The sequence below is a fragment of the Camelina sativa genome, chromosome 7 (genome assembly GCF_000633955.1).
Source record: "Camelina sativa cultivar DH55 chromosome 7, Cs, whole genome shotgun sequence".
NCBI lineage: Eukaryota > Viridiplantae > Streptophyta > Magnoliopsida > Brassicales > Brassicaceae > Camelina > Camelina sativa.
Genome location: NC_025691.1, coordinates 3,907,717 through 3,928,547, shown reverse-complemented (window position 1 = coordinate 3,928,547; position 20,831 = coordinate 3,907,717). Strand labels below are relative to the sequence as shown.

The following is a 20,831-nucleotide window of genomic DNA, read 5'->3' as shown; positions in this document are numbered from 1 at the left end:
CCACCAATGGCGGAGTCAAGTTCTTCCCTCCCTCCTCTTTGCGAGAAGATCTCATACAAAAACTATTTTCTAAGAGCTGTAGATCTCACGATTCTAGGCTTTCTCTTTTCTCTTCTCTTGCATCGAGTCTTACTTATGAAACAAAGCGACAACGTATGGGTTGTGGCTTTCCTCTGTGAATCTTTTTTCACTTTCGTATGGCTGCTTATTACCTGCATAAAATGGAGTCCTGCTGAATATAAACCGTATCCTGATAGACTTGATGAAAGGTACCATTTCATATATTTTACTCACGATTGTATACACTAAACCAATATTCTTATTAATTTTGTATTCATTGTATAATTCATTACATATATCTTTCTACTCTTAGTTGAGTAGTAAACAGCAAATAACATTTTCTTTTTTTTAACTGGCCTAGCAATTATTCATTTCAGGGTTCAAGACCTACCATCCGTAGATATGTTCTTGACCACGGCGGATCCGGTAAGGGAGCCGCCGATTCTCGTTGTGAACACGGTTCTCTCGTTGTGAACACGGTTCTTTCGCTGTTAGCCGTGGACTATCCGGCAAACAAACTAGCGTGCTATGTTTCGGACGATGGATGCTCACCTCTCACATACTTCTCTCTCAAGGAAGCTTCAAAGTTCGCCAAGATTTGGGTTCCGTTCTGCAAGAAAAACAATGTTAGAGTAAGAGCTCCTTTTAGATATTTCTTGAACCATCCGGCCGCAACAGAAAGTTCCGAATTCAGTAAACACTGGGAAATGATGAAGGTAAAAAAGGGTTTGTCATACAACGCATATTAATTAGTTTGATTTGGCATCTGTGTTTACAAATTGAATTATTGCATTTACTTCACATTATTTTTTTTTTATCAAAATATAAATTATTGAATTTTAAAACAATAATTTACCAGTGCACATAATCATATATGAGTGATTGAACACTAAAAAAGATCTTTCACTCATTTAGTCTGTCACAAATATAATAATATTATTTTCTGTTCACTTTAGTTCTAAACTTTTTAATAATTTTTTTTACTTTCATTGGTGAGAGACCCACCTAGAGACCCCACCTAAGTCTCTCATTAGCCTAATATTTTTTTTAATGTAATTTACTATTTGTAATGTAATTTAACTCAAATAATATCTTTTAAATCATATCAAATTATATTTAAAATATATTTACTTACATTAACTAGTTACATTTTTTAATAATCTATAAATCGTTTGGTAAATGGTATAATCTATAATAGAAGTTACTACTATTGATACGTTATATTTTCTTAAAATTAAGCATTCAATTACATAACATAAAATCATACTTAGATAATAAAAAAGGAAGAAAAAAAATATAGGAAATGAAATTATTATAATATATGATTTTACTAACATCAAAATTTATATGTAAAATTTTCAAATCTCGGAAATTGTTTAAACTAAAGTAACATGAATATAGTATAATTGTAATTATAACTAATATTAATCAAAATAATATTAATATATATTTTAAACTCATGCATAATGAAATTTGTTTATTTTATTTTATGAATTATAAAAAGATTAAAAAATTAATTACATATAAAACTATTCAATTAAGTTGAAACTTTTAAACTAATATGGATTTGATTTATCATAATAAAATCTGAACCATTTCTCAAGATGCATGTGTCTTTCATATAAGTGGTTTTTAAAGGATTTCAAAGTTTCTCATCGGGTTCTCGGATAGACTCGATGAAAGATTTCCACTAAACATGCTATAGTATTCATTATTTGCAATTGTAAATGAGATAAACTATAGAAAAACGTAGATGTCACGAATTTGCGTTTACAAATTCCTCAAAAAATCTTTATGCATGAAGTTGTAAGCGCAAATTTATTTCGTATTATATGGGGACTTTCTTGAAAATTTGTTATTGTAATAATATAAAGAGGGAATACGAGAAGTTATGCCGGAAAGTGGAAGATGCCACCGGAGATTCTCATTGGTTGGATGCAGATGATGACTTTGAAGCTTTCTCAAACACAAAACGAAATAATCATTCAACTATAGTTAAGGTATTATTTCTACAATTTATCAAAGTTAAGATGACGTCTCTAACTATAGCAAATAATGGTTAACTTTAATTTCAGCCATTTGCATAACAAAAAAGGTTAATTTTAACTATTACATATAATCTTGTTTTATGTTTTTATGTGAAGGTGGTATGGGAGAACAAGGCAGGTGTGGGAGACGAGGAAGAGGTGCCTCATTTTGTTTATATTTCAAGAGAGAAAAGACCAAATTACCTTCATAATTACAAAGCTGGAGCCATGAACTTTCTGGTTAGTGAATATTTTCAACATCTCTCTCTCTTATATGAGAAAGTGACATATATTTCCCGGACCCAACCATATGATAGTACAATATGTACTATATGTTCCATGTGATATATGGGTGCAATCACTCTTTACATTTTGTTGCATACTTACATGTGACAAACTGACAATCCACATAATTTTTTGAAATGAAAAGGCAACCAAAAAGTTATGAGCTTATAGGTCTATAATCTTTTTTAGTATAGGGGAGTAGAGCATGCAAAGTCATCTTCGCATTCGCATTGGCTTAGTCATCTTCGCATTAGCTAGCGATATCGGGCTTAACTATGCTTTATGTATAGCTGTAAATGATGTGATGATGGAGCGTAAGATGAATATTTGAACAGGTACGAGTGTCAGGGTTGATGAGAAATGCACCATACATGTTGAACGTAGACTGCGACATGTATGTGAACGAAGCAGATGTGGTGCGACAAGCAATGTGTATATTTCTACAAAATTCGATATCGAATTCAAACAATTGTGCTTTTGTTCAATACCCTCAAGATTTCTATGATTCTAATGCTGACGAACTCGCCGTCTTACAATCAGTAAGAGTTCTCTTACTATTCATTTTGTTGATATACAAAAATTTCTCTTAGCTCAGATTTCTTTCGTTATTACATCAATCCATAGTTAATTAATCATCTTTGTTTTTTTTATTTGTTGAAATTTAATTAGTATTTGGGAAGAGGAATTGCCGGAATCCAAGGATCATTATGTGCTGGCTCAGGATGCTTCCTTACTAGAAGAGTTATGTACGGCATATCTCTAGACGATTTAGAAGATGATGGAAGTCTTTCTTCGGTTGCTACAAGTAAGTACTACCGGGCAATGTTACAATATATGGTCTAGACTATGCTAGATTGTATAACCTAAACTTTTCGTTTTGATTAATGATAATTATATTTCATAAATAAATAAAAAGTAGTACCGTGCAAAATCATAAAATCATCCTCATCCACTAGGGATGTCTTTAAATATAATAAAATAAAATAAAATAAAATCTGTATGGATTTATGTCTACCCATAGAGATTTGTTTGCATATCACGTTTTCATATAATCCTTCAGAACATTATTTAATAGTACAAAATTATAACCAATCTCTTAGCGTGAAAAATTGTAATGTTTGAACAATATAATATTTTTACCATTCCATCGTTCTACTCTACACATGAAGTTGTTTAACCAATAATGTGTTGTGTCGTTATTTTATTAAGGGAACTATTTGGCTGAAAAAAATTTAGCGAGAGAATTTGGGAATTCTAAAGAGATGGTGACATCGGTGGTCAATGCATTACAAAGAAAACCAAATCCCCAACACTCATCCCTTACCGACTCTCTTGAAGCGGCTGAAGAAGTTGGGCATTGTCACTACGAGAACCAAACCAGCTGGGGCAAAACCGTAAATTCTTAGCTCTTTTTAAACACTATATAGTATTTCACTCCAACCCATTAATAAAGTAATACGTTTGCTCTATATGGATTGTGCAGATCGGTTGGTTATACGGTTCAACAACGGAAGATGTGCATACAAGTTTAGGAATCCATTCGAGAGGGTGGACTAGCTCATTTATTTCTCCGAATCCACCTGCTTTTCTTGGGGCTATGCCATCGGGAGGACCAGAGGCAATGCTCCAGCAGCGGCGATGGGCGGCAGGAATGCTCGAAATCCTTTTCAGCAAACGGAGTCCATTGATCGGAGTGTTTTTTGGAAAACTAAGATTCCGACAAAGCTTGGCTTATCTTTACGCTTTCACTTGGGGTCTAAGGTCAATCCCTGAGCTCTTCTATTGTCTATTGCCTTCCTATTGTCTACTCCACAACTCTGCCTTATTTCCCAAGGTGACTCTCTTTCTCTCTCATTAGCAAAACTTAAATTTGGGTAATGAAAAAGGGGATAACAAAACTAGCATACACCATTAGATCATTTGACTCGATCTATCTCATAATTTAAATAATAGCTTCTTTATTGGTATATTTATACTCATATCATATAACTAATCAAGTTCTCGTTTTCTAGGGTTTTCGTTTGTTTCTGAGTAAAAATTTCTTTATTCTTATATTTATACTCATATCATATATATAATAGCTTCTTTATTGACAAATGCACTGTTTTTTTTTTTTTTTTTTGTTGCCTGTTGTTTGCGGCTCTAGGGAGTTTATTTAGGTATAATCTTCATGCTTGTGGGGATACATTGCCTTTACACTCTATGGGAATTTATGAGCCTTGGGTTTTCCGTACAATCGTGGTTTGTCTCCCAATCATGTGGGAGGATAAAAACCACTTGTAGTTGGTTATTTAGCATCCCTGATATCATACTCAAGTTTCTTGGAATTTCGAAAACCGTCTTCGTTGTCACTACAAAGACTATGCCCAAGTCAAGGCCATCAGAATCTGTGTCCGGAAATTCTCAACAAAAAGATGATTATCCAAACCAAGATTCGGGTAAATTTGAATTTGATGGTTCGCTCTATTTTCTACCGGGCACATTTATTGTGTTAGTGAATCTAACTGCTCTAGTCGGTTGTTCGGTGGGTCTCCTACAACCATTGAGTCGTAGCCACAGAGGAGGTAGTTCCGGTTTGGCAGAAATTTGTGGATGTGTTTTGGTAGTAATTTTGTTCCTTCCTTTTTTAAAGGGCATGTTTGAGAAGGGAAAATATGGTATCCCTTCGTCTACTCTTTCTAAAGCTGCCTTTTTAGCAGTTTTGTTTGTTGTTTTCTCTGTGGGAAAACTAGTATACTGATATGGGTTTGTTATGCACACAACGTTAAGTTTATCATGACATTGTCTCAATTGATATGCTATTTATGCAATTAGTTTTCTTCTTAATTATATATATATAACGTCCCCCAAACTAACGTTGAATTACAAGAAAAAAAAAAGTTACTCTGACAAATATCATTGTCGAAATGGCAATCACTTTCTGAAATTTTAAACATATGGGGTTGCAAAATCTGAGGAAAAGGAGGAGACTATAAGTCATACGTACATCATTTTTATATGTCTGCCAGCATTCTAGACTTCCAGTGCTAGGCACTTTAGCCATTCCATCCGTTCTAGAATTTTTCTCTAGCAAAATATTTGTAAATAGCAGATCCTTAGAAAACACTATCTAGTTATATTGATGTTATAAAAAAGCAATATTTAGATATCTATATTTGGCAGATCTGCATGACTGCATATCTTTTTTAAGCATATTGTTACTATGGTTCCATGTTCCTTTCATTTTCTGTGTACAGTCTCCTGAACAGCAAAACTTTTCGTGTGTATTTTGAAGGTTTTTGACACTCTATGCATGTCATTGTTTTGTTGTAAACAAATTATCGACTGGATAGATGATGCAAAAAACCAAAACATATATTTTTTGGTCCTAACTTTCCTATGATATGCTAATTAATGCTAGGTCAAAAACAAAATAATAATAATCAAAATTTTCAAATTTCTTACTAAAAATCATTCAGTGGTATCTTATGGACAATAAAAAAAGTATATAAATCATTCTGTAAATAGTAGACCATTTTTCTCAACAAATTTATGTATTTGACTAGTTAGTACTTTAGTTTTTTTTTTAACACCTTAGTTATTAGTACTTTAGTTTATGAATATATTTTTCAGATTTGCTTATATATATATATATCAAAAAATTTGACTTATAATATAACAATATACATTTTCCGACCAAACACATGAATATACTAATAATAGTGAATAATGTTAACTCATAAAATAAATAAAACATAATTACATAGAAAACAACAGTGTTAATTACTGGGTCGAAAAGTTTCCAAAGTCCAAACCAAGACCATAATTATAAGATAGATAAAGTTTAGCTCACTGTAATATACTTCACAATTGGCCATCTTACACTTGTCACGTGGATAAGATAAACTTAAACACTCTGGTCAAATACAGATTTTCAGATTTTCTTACAAAAATTAATAATAATATTTAATCCAAATCAAACAAAACAAATTAAATAAAAAGTTTTCTTTCTATGTAAACTTTCTTTGGAAGTATTATTATTTTTTCTCATTAACAATTAATACTAGCTTTTATATAATTAAACTTTAACAAAAATAAGTCCAAAAGGATAATTTGGTCTTTTTATTATTTAAAAGCCATGCGTGCATTACCTTGGTTTATAACTCCTTTCTCCTCCACTTATGAGCTGCCATAATACACTCATCTCTCTCTAAAGAAGCTGAATACATTCTCAGAGAGAAGGAAAAAATCAAAAATAAAGAAGAATCTACGGAGATTTCTCCGGCCAGTCCTCGCCGTGAAAAATGGTGAATCTACCAGACCATTTGTATGAGGACTACAGTAAACTCAAGTTGACTTCTCCCAACTCATATGCTTCTTCCTCCTCAGCTCCTCCTCCTTTACCGGGTCTCACCATCGTTCCTAACCCGACCGCACATATGATTTTCGAGTGGGTCTATGATCTTCACAAACCGAACTCATTCGAGTCTGATTTTGCCTTGCATAATCTCGCCTACGTAAGTGCAAAAACACTCTTCTTCTTCTTCGATTCTCTAATATATATATTTACATGATTTTTAGTTTGATCTATCATCTATCTTTGTTTGACTCAACATGCTTTAGGTTATTTGAGTCTGACGAACTGATTAGTATCCGATAAAGAAGTGTTTCTTTCGGATTAGGGATCATCTTGAAATCTCCGTTTGTTTGATTCTTGTGGCTAGGTTAACGATTTTATTCCTATAGCTTTTCTTATTTATTTTTTGTTCCTACTAGATCGTCAAAAATAAATGATTGGAAAAGTATGACACAATCTTTAATATTCTCATTTTTTCCGTCAAATGTTAGATTTTGTTTGTATCTATCATAGATCTGGTTGATTGAGATGGATGTTCTTGTTTTGTGAGTCAATTTTGCACTTCTTTGTGGATAATCATAATCTTGGAGCCTATGAGGAATAATCATTTGTCATTCTCTCTTTTTGTTTATATTCGTTTGTCGATAATTTGACGATTATCGCCGTTATCTCGTTCTGTCGGTTTTCGCAATTTTGAGGTTTACGAAATCTTGGGATTTTTCTGATCATATGAAATATTCAATTGTTATTCCTCTTTGTTTGTATCGGTTTGACGATTGTCAGTATTATATCGCTTGTCGTCTTTCGCCATTTTTCCAAGTTCAAAAGATCTGAAAGTCTTTCATATCATCATTTTATGATGTTATCTCCTTTAGGTTATAAATTTTTAAATTTAGATCTTATTCTTTTGTTCAATATTCTTTGATTTCCATCTCGTATCCCGATAGGTAAGAATGTGTGTGGTATAGAATTACAGCGTGTCTGGTAGATAACGGTGTGTGTGGTCAAGAATTACAGCTTATCGCGATAGATAATAATGTGTGTGGTCAAGATTTACATTGTCTAGTAATTTTGATTTACTTTTGTGGCATTGCCAACTATGCATTTTAAATTTCTCTACAAATCAATGCTTTGCAGATTCTTTTCTATACATGCGGAAGCTTGAATTGATAGCTAGTCATAGTTGTAGCCCAATGCAAGTATAGAAATATATCTTGGTACGACTCGAATATATAGAAAACTAAAATTTCATAAATTGTTAGAAAACCAAAAAAAAATTAAATTTGGTTTTCGAAATTTTAATCTTATCTGTTTTCGAGATTTTTATCTTTAGTATTTCATTAGATATGCAACATGTGACGACTATGCCTTTGTTTGTCCATAGGTTGAGGATAAATTCACTCAAAACTTGAATTGTATAATGTTAGAAACTTTTATATACAATTGGTAGTCGAGGACCATTTTAAACATTTTGGAATGTTAACAACTCATATTATCCCATCTTTTTCTCCAATGGCAGCAAAGGAACAATTTTGATTTCTTACCGCGTCTGTTGTGGGAAACTCCTGGTACTGCATACATTATGTTGCAGGTAAAGTGCCGACACTACTTTGGTTTCACAGATGACTAAATGCTGATTTGATATGACTTTTTAAAACAGAATTTTTCAAAATCTTGCCATCTTTTTTTTGTTGTTGTAAAACTTGTCTCTATTTGTGACACTCACTTTAACTTTCATCCCGTCTATACAGAAAATTATTGAAGTCTACAGACACATTGTAGGACACATCTCACTTCCATTTTCCCCATATCTGAATCCACATCGAGTGTACGATGTTTTGCTTTTGTTCCAGGTTTTGTTTTGGTCCTCACACTTTTTTCTTGTTTCTTATACTTAAAATATATATATATATATATTTTTTCTTTGATAAATGCTTAATCCTTAAGTGTCTCTATGATGTTATCATCGTTGTTCCTGTTAAAGCGCATGGCTTATCACCCAGATACAAAAGGCCACTTTCTTAAGGGTAAGCCTTTGATCTCCTTTAGTGCAATTTCTCTTCACATTTGCTATATGATCAATGTTATATCATGTTACATTGTCTTTGAAATTTCCTTGCATATATATATATATATGTTGGTTTGTTTGCAGCTAAGATGCCAAACTACTTCTATTCTTTGATGGACATTGGTGTCACCGATAAGCCTTATGAACACATGAGGCTTGGAGCATTGGGTGTCATTGCTCATATGATCAAGGCGGTACATACATATTCTCTTACAACATCTCAGTTATTGTGAAAAAATTGCTTTTAAAATCTCATATCTCTACAGTCTGAAGATGGAGCTGCTACTCGTTTCCTTATGGACACAAGTGCTGTTAGTCACTGTGTGAAACCCATTGAGTTTGGCTCTACAGATTCAAAAACTGTGAGTTTCTTTTTAGATAGGTTCTTCTTCTACACGATCGTTTTTGACTAATGAATCAGAGAAGAAAGAAAAATATTAATTAATATACTCTTATTAATCTTCAGCTTGCTGTATTCATACTACACAAGATAATGTCCACTGATGAGGGGCTTCAGTACTGCTGCGTCTTGGCTGATCGTTTTTTTGTCATTGATGAACTCCTTAAGAAGCTGCTCCACCATCTTTCTTACATGGCTAGACCTTCTCCAGCCTTGTTCCGTCTTCTTGTTGGTTGCTACTCCAAGCTCTCTAAGAAACCCAGGTTTCACTGCTACACCTTCTCATCTTTTCCATTTAAAAAAAAAAAAAAAATCTTAAATCAAAATGGTAATTAGGTTTTGTAAAGAAAACTAAAATTTGATTTTTTTTTCTTTTTCTTCTGGTATATTGGATTAGGGTTCGTGAGGGATTAAGGCGATACCCTCCTACCTTGCTGTTTGACGGCACCTTCGCTCGTTTGATTGCTGTAAGATTGAAAATCTTTTAAGTTTTTTGGGATTTGTATACATGCATGGTTTTGGTTCATGTATGTATGGGAATAGTACTTATAAAGATTCCGTGTGTGTGTTTTTTTCTTATTTTTTTGGCAGGAGGATCAAGTCACTGAAAACTATTGGAAGCAGCTGGTTGAGAATATGGAAAACATCAACAATGAAGCACCGAAGACACTGTTGTCAATGAAGTAATGAAAACACAAATGAGAGACACCCCTCCGGACCTCCACAGAGAACGTTACAGGTTTACTACGCTACGCGTAACGCCAAGTCATAATAACTATTTTAAAATAAAATAAAAAAAACTATGAGAACCAATCGTATGTTGTTGTTCAGTTTACTTTCTTTCTTGAGATGCTGACTCTCTCTTAATACTCTCTCTTTCGACATTGTTTTGTCTCTTTTGGAAATACGTTTCAAGGCGATTTCTTTCTTCTTCTTCTTTTTTTTTTTCTATTAATTCCCCTTTTTAATTTGCAATTTGATCATGATTTTCACTTGCAGGAACAAAATGTAATGTTATATAGATCCGAAGCTTCATGTTTGTTTAGTGTACATGAAGATTTTAAAGTATATAGACTAAAAGTCATAAAACCCTCCGGAAGATGTGGTTTTCGACTCCTTGTGAGTTGATTTAGAGACTACTACTAGCCTAGGACAATTAGAACAGAGAGAGGCCTGAATTAGAAGAGCCTAGATAGGCCATGAAATTAAAATAAAAAGGTCTGTGATTGAAAATGATCTTTTGATTTAGCAAAATCATTCCACATCCATAAAAGTGTATTATCAGAGGTGTTTGACTGTTTGTTTAGTCCACTCTCACTAAACCCATTCAGTTTACTGTAATAAACAGCGACTCCTCCCACTCACTAAANAAAAAAAAAAAAAAAAAAAAAAAAAAAAAAAAAATCAATAACTCACAATTTCGTAACTCTTTATAATTTGGTCACTTTACGCTTTTTTTATAATGAGTGCCAAAATTAATGTGTTGCTGCTAATAACACAAATTGATACCACCACAACAAATTCGAGTGGAAGAAGAATCAAATTCAGAGTCTCCGAATCCATTTGATTCGAACCCAGATCGGCGAATCTCGTATGGCGAAAGCGCACTGCGGCGCTAAAGGCCGAACTGGCACCTCACGGAGACGAGGCCGTAGACGTTTTCCGCCTCTTCGCAGTCTCTTCGGACCATCCCCCAAAGGTTAAATCACAATTGCCCTTGATTGGATCTTGCTTCATTTGCTGCAAAGTTTACAGCTTTTTCCCTTTGAGAAAATTTGCAAAAGTTACTACCTTTTTTTTTTCTTCATATTTTGGTAGTGTTAAACTATTGCGACTAGGAGGAACGAGACTAGGAGGAACGAGTATTAGTAATTGGTTCTAGTTCTGGTGCTTTGAGTTGGTAGAGATGGCTTGCTTCATCTTAATTAGTGATTTTTTTTGAGTCTCTGCAGATACAAGAAAGAATTGTGTCTCATGAGATTCTTCACAGTTGTTGTTTCTCTGATTATTTTTGTTTGATGAGTAATCATCAATCATCAGTTTATGATATCTGAGGCTATAGTTTGGATCTTAGAGATTTTTAAAGTTTGTGCTTTGTAGGCTACTGATCCTTGTTTTTACAAATTTTTTTGAGTTTTTGAGGTCTGACTTGTGTTGTGAGTTGAGCATTTGGTTTACTTTGTTGTTTGTGTTGCGTTTTTTTTTACATATCTAATTCGGTTTATATGATTCATTATGGTGAATTCATGAAGGGTTGAGAGATAATGTTGTCCACAATTGCTTTTGTGATCATTGCTTCTTTACAATATTGTTTATTTACAACTACTAGAGATCTCCTCCTCTTTCCTCTCCCTCATTGGTTGTATGTTTTTCTAAATAAAAATAGTAATATTTCTTATACTTTTAATATTATAGGTTCAATGAACCTTTTTTTCTGTCTGCCCAGATCCATATTCAATCTCCTCCCACTGTCCTTGGAAATCCCAATGCCACCACCACCACCACCAAGTAGACCCTTTTTCTCTATATAATTCATCTTTTTTATTGTTATTTAATATGTAACCCCCTTCAATTTAGGCTTTGATTCTAAAGCATTTTCTTTCCTGTGATCTGGTATTTGTGGGTCCAATTCTCTCTCTCTCTCTTGATTTCAACAACTTGGCAACTTCATTCAATCTCAAGTTCCAAACCAAGAGAGAGAGAGAGAGAGAGAAAAAGAATTATTTATTTGGTGCCATGAGTTGGTTAGGTGATCATCCAATTCCTATTGGCTATCAATCTATCCTCTTCTTCCATTTAAACTCTCTTCAGAAACAACAAATCAAAAAAGGCAACAAAATAATAATACTGTCTAAATGCTTCTCTACTTTCTCATCACTTGTCTTTCTTTCTTTTTCTTTGCCAAGTCTCTATCCCTTTCTCCATGGGCATCTGAAACCAAAACCTTGCTCTCCTTCTACTTCATCAAGAATCCCTTTATGACCACCCTACATCAGACCAAACAAGATCTACCCTCTCCGGTGCTTGATCAAATGTCTGTCCTTGACCTCCCTGAGCTGGCTCTCGATTGCATTCTCGACCTTCTTCCACCTTCAGAACTCTGCAGCATGGCGAGGGTCTGTAGCTCCTTGAGAGAGAGATGTGTGAGTGATCATCTCTGGGAGAAACACTTGAAGGCCAAATGGGGCAAAATCCTTGGCCCTGCTGCTCACAGACAGTGGCAATGCTATCTCTCTTCCACAGATCATCTTGATTCTCCTCGTCACCAAACTGGGCGTCTTGGTTTTGCCAAAATCATCTCTATGTTTCGATCTCTTTCATCCCTCTTCCGAGATGATAAACAAAGGAGGGGATATGCATCTTCTCTGCCACTTGATTCCAGCATGAGTTGTTACCTCTCCCTTGAAACAGGTCGTTTTTGGTTCCCAGCTCAAGTTTACAACCGTGAGGTAACCAAAATTTATAAACTTAGTTGCTCCATCTAATGCTTTATGGGTTTGATCAAAGTACTGAGAGCCTTTATTTGGTGTAAGAGCAGAATGGGCATGTAGGGTTCATGTTGTCTTGCTATGATGCTGAGCTCAGCTATGATACTCACACTGATACTTTCCAAGCCAGGTATATAATATCTGATGTCCACATTTTGAAACAAAAAAAAAAAAAATTCTTATTTCTCATCAAAAGCTTTTATTTATGGGATTTTAGGTATCCACCACATGGTAGACGAGCAGCTGCGGTTGAAAAGGGTGTAACATGGGATAGACTGAGAGCAGCTCCCATTGATGCATCGCCTAATCATCTCCATGTGTCAGATTCGTTAAAAGAGTTGAAGCCTGGAGATCACATCGAGATCCAGTGGAGGAGGAACAAAGAGTTCCCATATGGTAAATATTATAACAACCTGTATTGCTTGTGGTTTGAACAGAAAATGATTCTGAAACAAGCTTGTGTGGTTTTGTTGTGTAGGATGGTGGTATGGTGTTGTTGGCCACTTGGAATCCTGTGATGGAGATCTTAACCATTGCCATTGCCATTTTAATGGTGAGTTTCTCACTTCTCAGCATCATTTTCATCTTCTGTGGTTTAAAAATGGAGTCTTGGTGGGTTGTTTTAAAATTGGCTATCATTTTCTATACTTTACTTATTGTCTCTGCTCATAAAGTCCATTAAATTCCCAAAACTTGGTTGAAAAGGGTGAACATTGAAGAGAGCCAATTCAAGCTATGCCTTTTTCTTGTTAAACATTGGTCCCAAAAAGACAAATAATGATGATGATGGGATATGTCTTAATTTTCCTTGACATTTTGATAATGTATGTCTTCAATTGATGTTGAAACCTCTACTTATGTCCTTGTCGTTGGAATCTACAGTACTAATGGTGGTGGGGCACTACAATGATTTTTAGTCTCTTTATCACTCCAAAAAAATCTCTTCCTTTTTCTCCTTTTGCTGGCACATTACATAACCACAGAAAGTAGATTTCAATGAGTAAAGGATAATGTCTTGGTATTTCTATCTGCCCACTTGTGTCTTGGTTTAACCTTAACCCCCTCCACTGATCATATGGCATAAGCCATTTTCTATTGATATTGTGTCAAAAGGGTTTATGTATTCATATGTTGTACTAAATGGCCAAGTGTTGATGAATGGTAAAAACAGAGATGGCAGTGTTGGAATTCAACCAGTACACAGTTGGCTCGAGGTGGAGAAGAACGATGATCATGAGAGATCATAAAGAGGAAGGCAATGAAGAAGACGGGTTCTATGGAGGAATCAGAAAGCTAAATTGTAAAGAAGAGATTGCAATGTGGAAGCATCACTGGCCTTGCTCCATCTTGGAGTAGTATGATAAAGCTTTGCTTAAACAATTGGGGAAAGAGATTAAGACACACCATTACACGGAAGTGTGTTCTCTTTTATCCAATGTATGATACTATGATTGATTGTTAATTTATTTGTTGGCGAAATAGTCAAAATACATGAAACTATTGCTGTCACTTCGATAAAAGTTAGTTCGATTTGAGATATATTGTGGTGTATAGGGAAAACTTTATACAATTTATTTGAATCATCAAAGAGCATTTTGGATTTAATCTTGTTGCTGCTTTCTACAATTTGATTTTCTGGTATGCATTGGGGCTCATGGCTGATTAAGGTGATAAACTCCAGTCTTGCTGTATGACGGTACCTTTAACTTAGGGGAAGCAGCTAATCTTCTGTTGTTTAACTTAAAGTAAGATTGAAATCTTCTGTTGTTTTTGACCGGCCATTAACTTAGGGGAAGCAGCTAATCTGGAAAACAAAAGCAATTGAGGCAGCAGGCCAGCAGCAGTGACAAATAACAGTAGGAATAGGTGTATTTAGATAAAAAAAATTACATGTTCTTTAGATAAAGTTTGGAGAAGAGAATAAAGCCTTTCTGATGTTACTGTTGGGAAGTTCTTGTTTTGCCTTCTTCTTACTTGGTTTACCCAATAGGACTTGTAGAAAAAAGCGACCTGAAGTCGAGAGACCATCGAAGTGAAGGTCTAGGACCTAGGTAACACTTCTCTACCAGTTGTGGTATTATAGGTATCTTGTAGAGGTTTTTGTTTTCTCACTGGTTTGCCATATCTCCAATTCCTATATCGAGTCTTTCTTTTCGGCGCCTCATCGGTACCATTACCAAACAAATCACCTTTCAAGACTAGGAGTGAAGTATCCTTCATAAGACTGAGTCTTGTTTCTTCTGGTCATCTTTTCATCTCTTAGCAAAATAGCAAAATAGTATCCTCCTGAAGACTCGTCCTCAACAATCAACAGACACAAGGTCTTCTCTACACGGCTTCTAGATTCAACGGAGTAAGAACATTAATATTTGTAAAAGTCAAAAACATCACTGAGTAAAAATAGACAAAGTAAACATTTTTTTTTATGGTCTTTTACCTAAAATATAGAAGAAACTTGTTTTAAAAACCACCGACACCATAATTTGAGTGCAAGAGAGTCCATCAGAGTCTTAAAAATCCCAAATCTCATTACTCTGCAACAGCTAAATCCCAGTACAAATTTGGAATCTTTTGTAAAAACCCAGATAGATCAGATCTCTTCTGCTATGGCGAAGCACACGGCGGCGTTGAAAGTGGGACTAGCTTTACTGGCGATGTGCATGATTGGTTACATACTTGGTCCGCCGCTCTACTGGCACCTCACGGAAGCTTTGGCTGTTTCAGCCACTTCTTGCTCTGCTTGCGTCTGTGATTGCTCTTCGTTGCCTCTTCTCACCATCCCCAAAGGTAATTTCATTATTGCCCTTGATTGGATCTTGCTTGATCGCCTCTAAAGTTTACAGATTTACGCTGAGAAATTGAGCAAAGTTAGTACCTTTTTGTAACTTGTATTGTTAGCAGTTGGTTTTAAGTTTTGTTTCTTCTGGTGCTTGAGTTGCCAGATCGCATGCTTTAGCTTGATTAGGGAGGGATTGAGTTTGAAATCTCAATGCAGATAGACTATTGTGCTAGCTATGTTTTGTTGTGTAGATCTACAAAAATTGTGGCTCTTGAGATCATAATCTGATCATTAGAAACAACACAGTGATCTTCAATTATTTGGCTTGATAAGTAATCAATGATCAGTTTGTGATCTCTGAGGCTATAGTTTGGATCATAGAGATTTGAAGTTTGTAGGTTACAGTTCTTAGTTTTAACAAATTAGTTACCAAGTTTGAGTCTTTGAGGTATGACTTGTAGTGTGGTTTACTTGTTGTGGCTATCGTGGTGATATCGAATTTATATGATTCACTCTAATAAATGTATGGTAGTTGATACTACTGTCCTGTGTATTTTTCGGAGGATACCAAAAACAAAACGCCTAATACTGTTTACTTGTTTTCGTTTTTATTGCAGGACTCAGCAATGGTTCATTCGCCGGTGAGTTTCTATGACATTGGATTCATCAGTTTTTAAGAGTCACTTGCTATAATTAGATGGTTCCTGTCATTTTCGGAAGAATATTCTTGAATCTATTCTTAGTATACGAGTCTATTAAGAACATCTTGTTCTTTTTGATGTGCAGATTGTGCAAAGCGTGATCCAGAGGTGAACGAAGACACGGAGAAGAACTATGCCGAACTCTTAACAGAGGAACTGAAGCAACGTGAAGCAGCATCGATGGAGAAACACAAACGAGTAGACACAGGTCTGCTTGAGGCCAAGAAGGTAACATCATCTTACCAAAAGGAGGCAGATAAGTGTAACTCAGGTATGGAGACTTGTGAAGAAGCAAGAGAGAAGTCGGAAAAAGCACTTGTGGAGCAGAAGAAGCTGACTTCAATGTGGGAACTAAGAGCTCGTCAGAAAGGATACAAAGATGGAGCCAAGTCGACTGTTAAATCCAAAAGCAGCGTTCAGGTTTCTTAAGGGCACACCCAAGCTTTTGTTTTCTTATCACACGAAAGAGAGTTTGAGGTTCAGTGTAACTGTGAATTTGATTTATACTTAATTGTATTTTAGTTCTCTGATGGAGATAAATCATTCAGATGGAACGGAAACATTGTACCAAAACAACAAACGATTAATGGATTTTGAACAAAGTAACTACACACAATCAAGTCATTACATTGAACTACAAACATAAACTTATTACGCTTAGCATTAAGCTCAAGGAGCTCTTGAAACACTCGGCTGTTCTTCTTGGTCTCTCTTCACTCAGGCAAGGTGTATTGTTAGATCATCCAAGGCTTGAGAGCCAACGAGGCTGAGATTGTGCTCATTCGCCAAATGCAGCAAACAGATGAAACATAGATGTGGTGAGATGTCTTGGGTGGAACCAGCCGCTTGGCAATCATCGGGAAAGCTAGCCAGTAGCTCTTTGAAAGATCTACTTTCAAGTGGTCCTTGTTGGTGTTCTTCATCCTGCCACAATCACATATCTGTCAAGTTAATAAATAATGCTACAACAGAAGAAGATGCTATATTTAGGGTGTGGAAGTATATTAAATTGTGCACTAAACATGTATATCTTGACAAAAGATGACCAATGTGAATTACAATTATGTGTCCCAGAGCTAATAAGAGAGTTTTATAGAGTGGACATGGGATCATGCATAAAGAAAGCAGGAACTATATTTATGTTAGTTGAACCTGAATTGGTGGTTCAGGAGATTCTTGAAGACACTCCCAAAGAGTTTCCTTTAGCACTTGCACATCAACTTGTTTTGAAGCTTTATCGTATTGGACCTCAATTTTGTTGACCTAGAGCATGAATTGTGTAGGACAATTACAATAATGTTTCAGTGCTAGCCACATATAGCTACTTTGAAATGAGTTGTAAGGGCATAACCATATAGATCAATATTCATACCTGCCGTGGCTGAGAGATCAATGAGTTAGTATCTTCTACATCACTTTGATCATTTCCATTATCAAATGGGCCATCATCATATACATTATCATCTCCCCAGGAATCCGCATGTTCATAATCATCAAACTGCTGCTTTGAATTTTCACCTGGAATATGCACATAACAAAACAAGTGTAAAAACAGCTTTCCGAGGTAATTTGTTGAAAAACCAATTTCTTTGCGAAAGAAATTCTATATCAGTAAATATAACAAAGTCACTGGAAAATGCCTCATAAACCACAAGTGACAAGTAAAATAATGACTGGAATTGTACCTGAGCATTTTCTTTTTCTCCTCCCAAGGCACTGTAACCGTTCAGAAGATTAACTTCAGAAAAGATGATACTCAATGGAGAAAGAAAATATATAAAAAACAATAGCAATATAGTGACTGGATCTGAGTTTAGTAAAGCCATACCATCACATTCGGTAGTAGAAATAGCTTTATTAGATTCTCAGGTTGATAATGACAATCCTCTGGAAGCTTTGTTTGACAAAGAGCTCTACTTGCTGGGAGAAGTAAAGACTTCGGGTTTTTTGGAGGGGCAAAGATATCAGGCATTTCTTCCTCCAAAACTTTTGTAAAATCTAGTACAGGCTCTGCTTGCTTTTTCTTCCTGGTTTTCTTCGCTGGTGGAGAAGATTTGTTTTCTGAAGCAGCATGATCACCTGGACCTGCAAAAGAGTCCAGATAATGGGACCCCCAAGAGAAACTAGATAATCAAGGAGGCCTGTGCTGTTGCTTGAAAGTGGAGATATAAGCACATACCTTTTGTTTTCCGATACTTCCAGTGATCAGGACCTGCCCAAGAATTTTGCTTAGATGTTATTCCCAACGACAAGAAGAGATAGTCATCAACATTCTCAAATCTGTCATCTGAATCCAGGTCTTGCAGTGAGGCTGGTTCAACTTCCTGCAAAGTGAAAACATCAGCATCAGGTTTTCACTTTTCAGTACCAAAGAAACCTCATTGTAAACAAGTGAAAATTAGAAGAGTGATGGTAATAATAACCTCGTGAAAATATGAATATGTTGGTTCTGCATCATTGAGGCCAAAGTTTTCATCAACATCACCAGACTGCCCCTCATAATCAAAAGAAGTTCCAAAGTTATCATTTCCTTCATCATCGTCGGCATAGCTAGCTTCATTAGTATGTGAAATATCAAAAGACTCGGTCGTCTGACCACAAGAAAACGTATCAGGTTGTCTTTGATTTTCTTCATCGAATTGATTGATTATAGCCTGAAGAGAAGGTACAATCTCATCCTTATTTCGCATGTTTAGCACCATTTGCTCCACACATTCTACAAATTTAACCACGACATTAGAGACAAATAATGCAGCAAAACATGTACAATGATACAGCAGGGCATATCAGCCAATAAAGCCAGACCTTTAGCAAAGGATAGATCAATTGTTTCTGATTTATCATGCTGCTTTGCAGACGAAACAAGCTTTCCAGGGAGTTCTTGTGAATCAAATAGAACTTGACATCCTCCATAGACTCCTAAGTTGTTTAGCAGTAGACCCTTTGCTCCACCTTCATCAAACTGTGCTGAAGTTTGATGATAAAGGGGATCCACAGCAAATGCCACTGATAGAAAAAAAAAAGGACATACCATAGTCATACAAAACTTACTTTTCACAGCCTAGCAAAAGGAGTTACGTTAAGTTAAGCAACTACCATCGAACTTCTTCACATTAAGGGCATCAAAGGATGGTTCGAGTGTAGATAAAGGCGATAACTGCAAGTTCGAAACTCATCAGTAAGTAGTTTCATCAACTATAACCAGAACCGGGATTTCTGTTCGAACTACCTTTTTCTCTGCCTGTTTCTTTTGGTTAGTCTCATTTCCTACAGCACCAGCAGCATCCTCATTATCTAGGTTCGTGAAGAAACAACAGAAGAAAAAGGAAAGAACATAAGATATAACTTTACTTGCAGTACCTTCTTTAGAAATTAGAGCTGAAGAAACATAAAGATTTAATGCACTGCGTAGCCAATAATTGTCTCCTTTTATAATCAATCAACAGTAACGTAGATTCTCATATAGAAGTCAAACACTAAGAAACATATTCATATATATATATATATATATATATATATATATATATATATCTCATAAAATCCCAAGACTAATTTGGCAAACCAAAGTAACCAAATCAGTGTATTAACATCTCCAAAAACATGAAAAAAGGGATATTTGTTGTCTGTTACAAAGGTTTGACTTGCAAATTTAACTAAATGCTAAAGACATTTGTGTGTAAGAGATCGATACCTCGGCTGTCATCTTGGCCAGCACGAGTAATTCCACCCAAGACCTTGTATGCCTCTGAATGAACAGAGTCTACCCTCATTGAGTAAATCTTAACTCCAGCTTCAAGAGTGCAACTTGCCTGCCTCGAAACGAACACAAATATCTCTTAAACATGATTCTGAACTCTCAGTCTCTCTTTTTCGATTTATTGTGAATTCTTAAAAGTCTTACACACGATTTACAAAAAAAAAGAGCCAAAGAAGAATGAAATCAAAAGCTTACCTTCTGAAAATTTGTCTCAGCATTGTTCTCATCTTCAACTTTGATAATCTCACAAAGATGGTCGATCAAATTCAACTCCCACGTATTCTTTTGATTAATTTTCTATTTAACACACACACAAAAAAACCCACAAAACACCATTAAAAAAAAAATGATAATAATAAATCCTTAAAAAAATCGTTAAGAAGACAGTTCGCTTACGTTTTCACTGGCCAATTTGATACAATTCTGAAACAACTCGAGAATTTGCTGTTTGTCAAAACACGGATCTGACTCTTGCTCAGGCTGCGGACCACGAGCGAAAAGGACAGACCTACGACGGCTAGCAGCAGCTCTAGCGGCGCGAGCTTGTTCCCGTTCCAACCTATCGTCGTTAGACCCCAAGAAGAAGGGACTCGTCGGCGCCGGGATTCGAGTCGCCATCGATGCAGCAGGCAGCCTTTGCTTAGGGTTTGGAGTTAATGACTCATCCATTACAGAACTTCTCGGCGGCTTCTTCTATATGGCTCGAACGCTTCAAGGACGACGAAAATGCGTCCGTTGGGTTTCAACAGAGCTTTGTGTGGATCCGAGAGAATTCAAAAGTAATTTGGGAATTAGGGATTTTTTTTTTTTTTTTTTTTTCCCTCTTCTTTACTTTTTGAATTTCAGTGACAACTGTTGAATATGAAAATACAAAATTAACCCCGCCTCTATCGTAAGGGAGCCAGGGAATCCCGTCAGAAACGTTTCAAA

The 20,831-nt window shown here is 35.5% G+C and overlaps 4 protein-coding genes and 1 pseudogene across 7 annotated transcripts; 4 read left to right on the top strand and 1 right to left on the bottom strand.

Annotated features, from left to right (window-relative positions):
- On the top strand, nucleotides 7-5,190 carry LOC104700205 (annotated as a pseudogene).
- Nucleotides 6,552-10,100, top strand: LOC104700203 (cell differentiation protein RCD1 homolog). The gene is made up of 9 exons (XM_010415681.2): nucleotides 6,552-6,868; nucleotides 8,228-8,299; nucleotides 8,460-8,561; nucleotides 8,693-8,735; nucleotides 8,861-8,970; nucleotides 9,043-9,138; nucleotides 9,243-9,439; nucleotides 9,574-9,643; nucleotides 9,768-10,100. The coding sequence occupies exons 1-9, from the start codon at nucleotides 6,656-6,658 to the stop codon at nucleotides 9,861-9,863; spliced, it is 999 nt and encodes a 332-aa protein (XP_010413983.1). The 5' UTR covers nucleotides 6,552-6,655; the 3' UTR covers nucleotides 9,864-10,100.
- On the top strand, nucleotides 10,622-14,269 carry LOC104700202 (F-box protein At2g32560-like). 2 transcript variants are annotated; one of them, XM_010415678.1, is made up of 7 exons: nucleotides 10,622-10,875; nucleotides 11,623-11,684; nucleotides 12,083-12,625; nucleotides 12,715-12,794; nucleotides 12,882-13,060; nucleotides 13,143-13,217; nucleotides 13,836-14,269. In XM_010415678.1, the coding sequence occupies exons 1-7, from the start codon at nucleotides 10,770-10,772 to the stop codon at nucleotides 14,018-14,020; spliced, it is 1,230 nt and encodes a 409-aa protein (XP_010413980.1). In that variant the 5' UTR covers nucleotides 10,622-10,769; the 3' UTR covers nucleotides 14,021-14,269. The 2 variants fall into 2 exon arrangements, with proteins under 2 accessions (XP_010413980.1, XP_010413981.1); XM_010415679.2 differs by lacking the exons at nucleotides 10,622-10,875; nucleotides 11,623-11,684 and having other exon boundaries at nucleotides 11,691-12,625.
- On the top strand, nucleotides 14,738-16,750 carry LOC104700199. 2 transcript variants are annotated; one of them, XM_010415674.2, is made up of 4 exons: nucleotides 14,738-15,017; nucleotides 15,250-15,451; nucleotides 16,061-16,084; nucleotides 16,230-16,750. In XM_010415674.2, exons 2-4 carry the CDS (start codon nucleotides 15,271-15,273, stop codon nucleotides 16,571-16,573), a joined length of 549 nt encoding a protein of 182 aa, XP_010413976.1. In that variant the 5' UTR covers nucleotides 14,738-15,017; nucleotides 15,250-15,270; the 3' UTR covers nucleotides 16,574-16,750. The 2 variants fall into 2 exon arrangements, with proteins under 2 accessions (XP_010413976.1, XP_010413975.1); XM_010415673.2 differs by lacking the exon at nucleotides 14,738-15,017 and having other exon boundaries at nucleotides 15,126-15,451.
- LOC104700201 (condensin complex subunit 2-like) lies at nucleotides 16,623-20,707 on the bottom strand. Of its 2 annotated transcripts, none has more exons than XM_010415676.2 (13): nucleotides 20,298-20,707; nucleotides 20,097-20,198; nucleotides 19,836-19,953; nucleotides 19,374-19,438; nucleotides 19,241-19,301; nucleotides 18,950-19,150; nucleotides 18,568-18,860; nucleotides 18,324-18,468; nucleotides 17,979-18,229; nucleotides 17,830-17,860; nucleotides 17,517-17,662; nucleotides 17,297-17,407; nucleotides 16,623-17,068 (listed from the first exon to the last, which is right to left on the bottom strand). In XM_010415676.2, the coding sequence occupies exons 1-13, from the start codon at nucleotides 20,568-20,570 to the stop codon at nucleotides 16,862-16,864; spliced, it is 2,004 nt and encodes a 667-aa protein (XP_010413978.1). In that variant the 5' UTR covers nucleotides 20,571-20,707; the 3' UTR covers nucleotides 16,623-16,861. The 2 variants fall into 2 exon arrangements, with proteins under 2 accessions (XP_010413978.1, XP_010413977.1); XM_010415675.2 differs by having other exon boundaries at nucleotides 17,973-18,229; nucleotides 20,298-20,706.

What these genes read in the sequence shown, in the direction of transcription:
- LOC104700203 (XM_010415681.2), top strand. Translation starts at nt 6,656, where the DNA reads ATGGTGAATCTACCAGACCATTTGTATGAGGACTACAGTAAACTCAAG. An exon ending in TTGCTCATATGATCAAGGCG is followed by an intron (nt 8,971 to 9,042) that starts GTACATACATAT and finishes ATATCTCTACAG; the next exon opens with TCTGAAGATGGAGCTGCTAC. An exon ending in AAGCTCTCTAAGAAACCCAG is followed by an intron (nt 9,440 to 9,573) that starts GTTTCACTGCTA and finishes ATATTGGATTAG; the next exon opens with GGTTCGTGAGGGATTAAGGC.
- LOC104700202 (XM_010415678.1), top strand. Translation starts at nt 10,770, where the DNA reads ATGGCGAAAGCGCACTGCGGCGCTAAAGGCCGAACTGGCACCTCACGG. An exon ending in GCCACCACCACCACCACCAA is followed by an intron (nt 11,685 to 12,082) that starts GTAGACCCTTTT and finishes TTCTTTGCCAAG; the next exon opens with TCTCTATCCCTTTCTCCATG. An exon ending in GAACAAAGAGTTCCCATATG is followed by an intron (nt 13,061 to 13,142) that starts GTAAATATTATA and finishes TTTGTTGTGTAG; the next exon opens with GATGGTGGTATGGTGTTGTT.
- LOC104700199 (XM_010415674.2), top strand. Translation starts at nt 15,271, where the DNA reads ATGGCGAAGCACACGGCGGCGTTGAAAGTGGGACTAGCTTTACTGGCG. An exon ending in TCTTCTCACCATCCCCAAAG is followed by an intron (nt 15,452 to 16,060) that starts GTAATTTCATTA and finishes TTTTTATTGCAG; the next exon opens with GACTCAGCAATGGTTCATTC. An exon ending in CAGCAATGGTTCATTCGCCG is followed by an intron (nt 16,085 to 16,229) that starts GTGAGTTTCTAT and finishes TTTGATGTGCAG; the next exon opens with ATTGTGCAAAGCGTGATCCA.
- LOC104700201 (XM_010415675.2), bottom strand. Translation starts at nt 20,570, where the DNA reads ATGGATGAGTCATTAACTCCAAACCCTAAGCAAAGGCTGCCTGCTGCA. An exon ending in CATATTCATATTTTCACGAG is followed by an intron (nt 18,469 to 18,567) that starts GTTATTATTACC and finishes TTCACTTTGCAG; the next exon opens with GAAGTTGAACCAGCCTCACT. An exon ending in TGATCTCTCAGCCACGGCAG is followed by an intron (nt 17,408 to 17,516) that starts GTATGAATATTG and finishes TTCATGCTCTAG; the next exon opens with GTCAACAAAATTGAGGTCCA.